Here is a 9566-nt window from a genome sequence, read left to right on the forward strand (position 1 = left end):
ACTGAGGAGCGGTTTCAGGTGGCTGGCAGGCGGCTAGGCGCTGGGATACCCTCGTAGCTCGCTGTAGAAAGGTCTCCAACCCGATGTTGTCATCATAGATGGCCATAGCGGCGCGAATATCCGGGTGGAGACCGTGACGATAGGCACCCAGCAGCGATGTCTCATTCCAGCCACTAGCCGCCGCCAGCGTCCGGAAATGAAGGGTGTACTCGTGGATGGAAGAAGAACCTTGTTGCAGTCGGAAGAGCTGATCAGAAACGGTGAGTATATCTGTGTTTGAACTGAAAACCTCAGAGAAATGACAGGTGAATTGCTCAAAAGACTGAATTAAAGGAGTGTTAGCTTGCCATATTGACTTCGCCCATTGTAGAGCTTTTCCGGTGAGTAGGGAAATGAGAAACGCTACCTTCGATTCATCCGTAGAAAATTGCTGTGGTTGCATCTTGATGAATAGTTGGACTTGCAGTAGGAAACCGCTACACTCAGCCGCTTCACCCGAATATGTGTTTGGTAAAGCCATGGGACTTCCTGAGGCAGATGGCGGCGCGGGAGATGGTGTTAGCGCCGCTTTGAAGGCTTTGATGAGTTCGGTGAGTTGATCTGGTGCAGGTGTTTCCTCGTTGTCCATTATGTTGTAGGTCTGATCTTCTGTCACAGCACAGAGGGAGGCAGAGACGGAGGTGAATGTATAAGATAAAAGGTAAGTTTATTAACAGGTTTGGTAAGTATATTGAAGCAGGTATTGAGGTAAGAGTTCTTATCTGAGATGTCCAGCGTTCAGGTAAGTAATTCCAACTATGGAACCAGGAAACCATAGAGTCCACGGGAAGAGCATGCAGGGGTGTGATCGGTAGATCAGACAACGAGGAATGAATCTGTCCGGGTATATATAGGGGAGCTGATTGGATCCAGGTGAGTAATTAGTAATTAGGTGACAGTGAACATGTGTGTGTGTCTTCAGGGGGCGTGGTTGGTGGATCTTGCTGTGGTAGAACTCTGACAATGACATTGTTACTTGTTACATAAGTAACTGGATGCCTACAATGAGGTGATGGACCCGAGGGGCTCTTAATGCCTTGTTTCAGATGCCCTTTTTATACTTTGAGCACCTGCCCCTTTAAAGGTCTCTGCACGGCCCTGTGTTGGTACCTATAAAGGATATATTAGTGCTGTACGTGTGCTTTTGTACCTTTTTTTCTGAGAGTGAAGAGCATAGCTTGTGGTTTTGGTTGTGCGATGGGTTTAGAGTTATGGTGCCTGATGCATCATTCAAAGAACTCAGATTTGTTGCAATTCAGTGATAAGCTATTTATATGATTAAGTGTGATACAACTTTTAACTTTGAACTAACTCTGTTTTACAATTGATTTATTTTGAGACTGCCACTTCCTCTACAAAGTGTACAATGTTCATGTACAGCCATTGGTCCCTCCTCCAAAAACACTCATGTGCGCAATAGACAACCACAACCTGAGCACAAGTGGCACACTTCACCACAATTCGTAACATAAAAACAGACTCTCTGTCTCTAAAATCTCTATCTTCATTGATTAATTTATAGTGCTTAGGCTTGCTTTTAAATACGTAGGTAAATGCACTCAGGTCAACTTTAGAATGCATTGAGGAAAAAAGTTCAACACAACACCCTCTGCACTTAACACTTTTTTTATGTAGTTTTTACACTTCCGCCCTCATCTCACCATGGTGCTTTCACTTCCATCCACTTCACAAGTGGACACGTCTGAGAGCAGTTGATCACTGACAAGATCTTGAGACTTCAGCTGCTCATATGCAAGATGAGAGGATACTTACTTGGAATACTCATACTTTTGAAATACTGCATTTGCAGTGATGTGGCCAACTTTGATGGAGACATCAAGGACTTTGTAGTTGGTAACAGTAAGTTGTTTGTTCTTACTGACCATCGACTACATCAGATGAGACACGATCTATATGAGGAGAAAAAGAAAGAGATCACTAGAGTTAACATTCTGGTGCCTTTTGACTACAATGGCACTCTGATAACGTGTGGGACTTTTAAAGACGGATATTGTGAGGTTCTTGATATAAATGACATTACAAACAGTATTTATTATGAAAGTCATGTATTTGTAGGACCGAGACAAAATGACAAATCTGTTGCCTTCATAGCCGGTAGGTACCTGTTGGTTGGAAAAAAGGATGATGATGCAAAAGCTCAAGATACCAGGTATTCTGTTGTTACCTTGTGGAATACTTTACAGTCTCAACCAGGTGACATTTTCTCAAGAATAGGAGAAGGATCAGATGCCATCATTCAGAGCACCGTGAGAGATGTGGAGTTTGTTGACGGATTCCAGAGAGTTTCGCCCTCAGAATCCTACTTATTTCTCAATGCAAAGACTGACTATGAGAGGAAAGTGCTTGTCCTGTGGTTGAACAGCTCTAGAAACAAAAAGATAGAAATCATCAAATCCCTACAGGCTTCAACGATACAATGCTGCAGTGATAAAGTTCGTCCAGTGCTTGTCGCCTCCACCGTTATTCCCTCAGTGAAGGGCGTCATTTGGGCAGGTGTGTTCAATGCGCAAAATCAGCAGGATGCGGAGAACAGCGCGCTAGCTCTGTACGACATCAGTAACATTCAAGGCCGAGTGAAGGGGTTCTGCGCTATTGGTGAAAAGCCATGTGGTTCTGAGGTTGGAAATTGCACATTTGTAATAGAATATATGTTGCAAGGTAAAATGCATATTGTTTAATATAAAGTTCAATTTTGTTGCTTGTGTTTCAGAGTGGTAATGAACTTCAGCCGCTCTCTGTGGTGTTCAAGTACAGCTCAATCTCAGCTGTGGCAGCAGTTAGAAATGGATCATGGATTGTGTTGCTTATAGGAACTAGTGATGGCCAACTCATAAAAGTCTGCTTCACTTCTATTTCACACACATGTGCATTTATTTTCAATTGTCTAGATGCTTTTTCAGTTCTGCTGTGCATCTGAACTACTACAGTCAAAATTAATGATTTGAATTTCTGTTGTGTATTTCTAGCTTGTTTTGGATGAGAAATTCAGACCAGGCTGTCCAACAGTGCTGTACAAATCCGATGATGAACGAGCAGTGCTTCCCAAAATGCACTTTGATCCAGTAGATTTCAAACATATCTACATTGCTCTGAAGAATCAGGTGAGGTTTAAAAAAGTAAATAAAAATTGATACTCAGTTTTAAAAATAGAATACGCTGGCGATGTATGGGACATTTCCCTCGCTCTTTTAAAGGGGTCATACATGGAATTTTATATTATTTTAATATGTTGAGGTTTACTTATAATGTTAACACTTGCACAAATATGTGAAAAAATATTATTTTCAACCCTCATTATGACCCTCTGTCTAAACCTCGCTATTGCATGTGAGTGTTTTGACAACATGATCAAAAAATAACTGTCAGTTCCAGGCGAAGCATTATGAAATAATTTACTTACAGTTTGTGATGCAGCTGCAGTTAGATGTAGTGCTGCTTTATCTTTAAATTTGTGAACTCTCCATGACACTCTGCCTCGTTTACAAATCAAAATACTTCAAGCAGTCCTCAGACACAATCCGGAACGCCATTAAAAAGAAACTATCCACTTGTTCTTTACACTGGGAACCTTCTGATATCTGTACAAAGACTGACTAAAGCAAACGCGCATCTGTATACTGTATACAGTGAAGACAAGATAGCGGCAGTGATTGTAATTTCTATTTGCTTTTGACACACCTGACACTGGCATTCAGCGTAATCAAGTGTCAGCCGTTAAGCGACAGAACGGCAGTGGGCTGGGCCTACACTGTAAAAAGTTTTCACCAGATTCAACTTAAAAACCTAAGTTCAGCAGCTGCCTTAATTTTTAAGTTAAATTAGCTTAAAACTACAAGTCATTTTAACTTATGACAATCAAAATTAGTTGATTTAACTTGTGAGTTTAAATGACTTAAGTTGATTTAACTTAACATTTTAAGGCAGCTGCTAAACTTAAGTTTTTAAGTTGAACTTAAACTTAAGTGGTGAAAACTTTTTTACAGTGTATGGTGAAAAGAAGACTATTCGTCGATGTCTTGCTCTGGAGGCGGTGTTTATGCAAATTATGCACCCTGGATTCAACTGAGCCATTTTCTGAGGGTTATTACATAAATGCTTTTTTTTTTATTGATGATTAGGACAATTTAAGTTATGAAACTTGCATGATGTATTAAGCATACAAAAGACCTCTTGTATGTTAAAAGATCAAAGAAATTTGGAAAAAGCATCTCACTTTCTTAAAATTGATACTGTATTTTGTTGTTCTGACTGCAAACCAGAAATCATGAAGAAAATGTGAAATTTGAAGCTTGAAATGTTTTATTAAAAGTCACTCAAACCTAAATGACACTCAGTTAAAATGACACTAAATGTCTATTGCATGTTATAGCTCTACTGATATAAGGTACCATGACGTGTTTGTCAGTTCAGTTCCATTACATAGACTTTTTGTAATAGTGTGGTTTGAGTGACATTTTTATTTCTTTCCTAAACCATTGAATAGACATTAGATATTTTTGGAAAGGATGATAAAAATATTGCTGAAATGAATGATAAGAACCTCTTAACAAAAGGGAAAAGCTGGCTATAGATGTGTCTTATTTTGCTCATGTTTCTTATGAACTGTAGCTAAGAAGAGTGCCTGTGGTTTCGTGTGCTAAATACAGCTCTCTGAAAGACTGCAGAGCTGCTTTGGATCCTCTTTGTGGCTGGTGTGTGAACTCACACAGGTCAGTCTGACGTTATAACGTGTGATTTTTCACACATCACACATGCTGTCAGGGTAGATCTACAATAATAAATGGTTCTGTAGTGATATATTGGTTGATGCTGTTTTTATCTAGATGTTCTACTGAAGATGAATGTTTAAATACTTCATGGGTGTCCATCCCAGAAAACTCTCTTCAGAAACAGCTGTTTTCTTTTCAGATGGCAGAGAATTCTTCTAGTAAGGTAGACATTAATATCTAAAAGTTTTTTGTTTGTATCTTTTAGAATAAAATGAAGAATACTCTTTACCAGCCATTGCCCTCTTTTCTGCATAGATTACTCTACATCTTGCCTTGAGCATAGAGAGCACAGGAAATCCTGCCTTCTCATGTGCCTTCACTAAAGAAAGTGTAAACTTGTGTGATGGGTCTGAGCCCCCTGCAGTTTTCCCAAACTGCTCTTGTAGTTTTTCTGACCAGCTACTATATACTGGAGGTTGGTTCTTCTTCAAAGAAATCGTATATATGTGTTATTATACAGTACATTTATGTAGTCAGAATACGGTTATTTAAAATCACTAACATTTAGTAATCTTTTCAGGTTTAAGAGTCTCTGCTACTGTTACTATTGAGGACCAGAAGATCACAGAGACACTGACACCGAAAAACTGCTCCAGTACCACAGATAATTCACAAAATTCTTCTTATACACAGTAAGAAAAAATATCAGAGTGCAGAATGGTAACACAGAGTTTATCTTTTATATTAACACATAATATGTGCATTTATGCAGGTGTGTTCAGTGTATCTCGTCTGGGTGTCACTGGTCCTCTTCCTCCAAGCATTGTGATTGGACACATGGAAGTGGGCCGCAGTTAAACATACAGGTGAGACAATGTGTAACCTACAATCAAGTGTTTTAGTATATGTGTATTAACTTTCATAAAGAGTTAAGTGTGGTTATTAATGCATTGTTGGCTGAAATATCATTGCGTTGGCTAAGTGAATTCAGGAAGTAAATGCATCACACAGTGTTCTTTCTATTTCTGTCTTTTTAGGGTGCATGTAAATATCTACTATCTAAGATGGTAGGAACAATTCACTTATAAACTTAATTAAAAACAACAGTTGTTTTCTCATTTATCATACCGGACTTTCTTTATGGAGTCAAATATTTTGTGTTTTGTAGAGGCCGGAGATTCTCTCTCTGGAGCCCAAAAAGGTTTCTTTTCATGGCAGAAACAACGTTTTACTAAGAGGAAGGAACCTGGAATCTGTCACTAAAATCCGTATTCAAGGAAATCTGGACTGCATTTCTAAAGAGTGAGGCTGTGTGTTTGTTTAGTTGTATATATGAATGTGAAGATTCAGATAAATTATACTCTATATCTATACATTAATATTTTTCTTCAGTTCTCTAGTGTTTGATAGCTCCAGTGACACTTTAAGATTCAACATTCCTCCCAGTGAAACTAAAGGAACAGTGAAAGTGTGTGTTGTTACTCCTGACGACCGTTGTCATGGTAACAGCATCATCACTTACAGTTCTCAGCCCAGCTGCACTGGAATACAGCCCACAGTCACCTGGAGGAGGTAAGACCATTTCAGACCAACTGTCCTGCTCATAGTAGTGAATCTTATGTCATACAAACCATTTTAGTCATGAGATTTGCAAGAATGCTGTTTGTATAAAAAAAAATCGCAAAGTATTGATCTGCAGACAGGCATAAGTGTCCTGTATTAATGGTTAAATTGTTTTTAATCTGTTCATGCAGTGGTGGAAGGAAGATTCATGTTCAAGGCAGCAATATGGAATTGGTGGAGTCAGTTACTGTCTTTCCCTCCAATAAAGTGCTAAAAACACAATACAGCACAAGCTCAGGGGTAAGATGTGTTTCTTACTCATGCTGTATCTGACACAGATGTCAGCTATTTATAATTTAAAAAGCCTATATTCACACATGTAGTGCATGAGGTTATTCTAATTTGTCTCAAGGTTCTAATGATGGTATATGATGCAAATATCAACAAAAGTGTGCCTTCACAATGAAAAGGAAGAGAAAACGAGCCATGTTTTTGCACTAGGACAGTATAGATGACAGGAATCAGGATGCAAAAAGAGGGGGGCGGGATTGGGAAAGGTCCACAAGTCGGGACTCTGGTGTTGCCCAAATTGCAGCCACGCTCCATTTTGGAGCGCTCTATGCAAGACTATCACTACAGACTGTAATGACTTTTTAAATGATTTTTGAGCTGTTAAGATAAATGCGCTGTTTATCCATAGGTGTCACGTCATGTTATATACTTTTTCAGTACACAGAGAAAAGTAGCTACAGCTGTGGAGTGTGAAGCTGTAATGTGTTGACCATAGATCATTTAAAACCTCAAACAAACCCCTGTTGAGAAAAAAAAATGCTGGTTAGGTATGTTTTGAAGCTGGTCATGAGCTGGTTTAAGCTGGTGATGTGCTGGTCCTGAGCAGGAGCTAGTTGCTTCGGACCAGCTAAAGACCCTGATTAAACCAGCTCATGACTAGCTAAAGATCAGCTTAATCCAGCTCATGACCAGCTCAAAGCAGCTGAGGTCCAGTTTAAACCAGCTCATGACCAGCTAAGGGCCATCTTAAGACCAGCTTAAACCAGCTGAGGGCCATCTCAAACCAGCTCATGACCAGCTAAGGACCAGCTTAAACCAGCTGAGGGCCATCTCAAACCAGCTCATGACCAGCTAAGGACCAGCTTAAAGCAGCTGAAGACCAGTTTAAACCAGATCATGACCAGCTAAGGACCAGCTAAAGATCATCTTAAACCAGCTCATGACCAGCTAAAGACCAGTTAAAACCAGCTCATTATGAGCTAAGGACCAGCTTAAACCAAACCATGACCAGCTAAGGACCAGCTTTAACCAGCTAAATATCATCTTAAACCAACTCATGACAAGATAAAGACCATCTTAAACCAGACCATGACCAGCTAAGGAGCAGCTTTATCCAGCTAAAGATCATCTTAAACCAGCTCATGACAAGATAAAGACCAGCTTAAACCAGACCAAGACCAGCTTAAACCAGCTCATGACCAGCTAAAGACCAGTTTAAACCAGCTCATGACCAGCTAAAGACCAGTTTAAACCAGCTCATGACCAGCTAAAGACCAGTTTAAACCAGCTCATGATGAGCTAAGGACCAGCTTAAACCAGACCATGACCAACTAAGGACCAGCTTTAACCAGCTAAATATCATCTTAAACCAGCTCATGACAAGATAAAGACCAGCTTAAACCAGACCATGACCAGGTTAAACTTGCTCATGACCAGCTAAGGACCATCTTAAACCAGCTCAAACCAGCAGCCATGGCTCATAACATACCTAACCAGCATATGCTGCTTATTTTAACAGGGACCCACAAATTACCAGTTGAAAAAAAAAACAAGTAAATGTTGTTTATTTGTTAATCCGCTTAGTGGAGAAGAGCTGAAGCACAACCAATGCATAGTGTAGTTTTAAAGATAATTTGATTCCTTATGTCATAACGCCTTTATTATTTGTATTTAAAGCTTCATGTGTATTGGAGTCATATTTTCTATTTTCTCTGTTTTTCTTAGGATGTGTGGTTTCACTCTCACTCTTATGGTGGCAGCGGTCAGTTTAGATTGTTGTTAAATGTTCAGAACTCAGCTGTGGACTGTGCATATTTTTTTTCCTACAAGCCTGATCCAGAATTCACTGAATTCACCACCTTACAGGTGGCCAATGATCTACAGGTGAACATTCAGGTAAAAACTTCTGCAAGATCTGCCCCTTAGAATTTGAGCTGGCAACTGTGGGACTAATTACTCTTGTGGATCTCTGTTTCTCAGAAAAAGGCAGATACGTTGAATTTGAGTATGAGTGAGGTGACTGTGACAGGTCTACAGGGAGATCAACAGTATCTGTGTATTTTGCAGAAAATTGAGTCCAATGCCATTATCTGTAAGATTAAAGGAAAATCAGTCCCAGTAGTGGACTCACTCACTGTAAGTCTGTTTTTTTTTTATTTTTTTAAATAACTGTTACTTTTGGTAATTCTTAAAATACTGCTGTTATGTTTAATGTAAATCTAACTTTACTTTGTCATTTCAGATCACAGTTGGAAATTATGTTCTTGGGATGAGTAGCACAAAGTATCTGTTCTGCCTTAGTTCACAGAATATAACAGGCCATGTATGAAGGGGCAATGGAAACAAATAACTCAGCATCTCAAAAACTCAAAAACTGTGATTTCATTTTCCAAATACTAGAGAGTTCTATACATGTTATATTTATGTTTTTATGCAAAATTTTACTTTTTACATATATATATTTTTTAATTAATAGTTCAGCTTTAATTAACACAATGTGTTTTATGTTATGTTCTCCAACTCTTTTCAAACATTTAAGCTTTCTAAGAAAAAATATGATACAATGTTGTTTACATCTACAATATCTCAGCATAAGAGATTACACCAAACATCTGCTGCCAGTTATTCTGTGGCTGATCAGCAGGTGGTGTTATCTACTCATTTATTATACACCGTATAAACAGTAATTTCAAAATTCCTACCGAGGACAGGTCTGCAGTTGCAAGTACATTTTTTTTGTTGTTGAAGACTTTGGTTAGAATTTTCTTTCACTGTACACCTACACAATAATATTTTGCTGTTATTGATCTGATAACTGTTATCCATATACTGCATTAAACCGCATATTTATTAATAAAGAAATGCCAAAAAAAAAAATCGATTATAGTCTGGTCTGTATTCAAATGAACAAACACGTAACATTATCTCACAAACATGCTTCTT

At 38.8% G+C, this 9566-nt stretch overlaps 1 protein-coding gene across 1 annotated transcript; it reads left to right on the forward strand.

Annotated features, from left to right (window-relative positions):
- The first annotated feature begins 1796 nt into the window (after positions 1-1796).
- Positions 1797-9120, forward strand: LOC141332718 (plexin-C1-like). The gene is made up of 15 exons (XM_073837686.1): positions 1797-2678; positions 2771-2896; positions 3027-3166; positions 4674-4769; positions 4884-4992; positions 5085-5244; positions 5359-5461; positions 5542-5635; positions 5807-5836; positions 5938-6071; positions 6162-6341; positions 6524-6632; positions 8349-8519; positions 8604-8759; positions 8866-9120. Exons 1-15 carry the CDS (start codon positions 1797-1799, stop codon positions 8950-8952), a joined length of 2577 nt encoding a protein of 858 aa, XP_073693787.1. The 3' UTR covers positions 8953-9120.
- Positions 9121-9566: the final 446 nt, after the last annotated feature.

This window comes from Garra rufa, chromosome 4 (assembly GCF_049309525.1).
Source record: "Garra rufa chromosome 4, GarRuf1.0, whole genome shotgun sequence".
In the NCBI taxonomy this organism is placed as follows: Eukaryota; Metazoa; Chordata; class Actinopteri; order Cypriniformes; family Cyprinidae; genus Garra; species Garra rufa.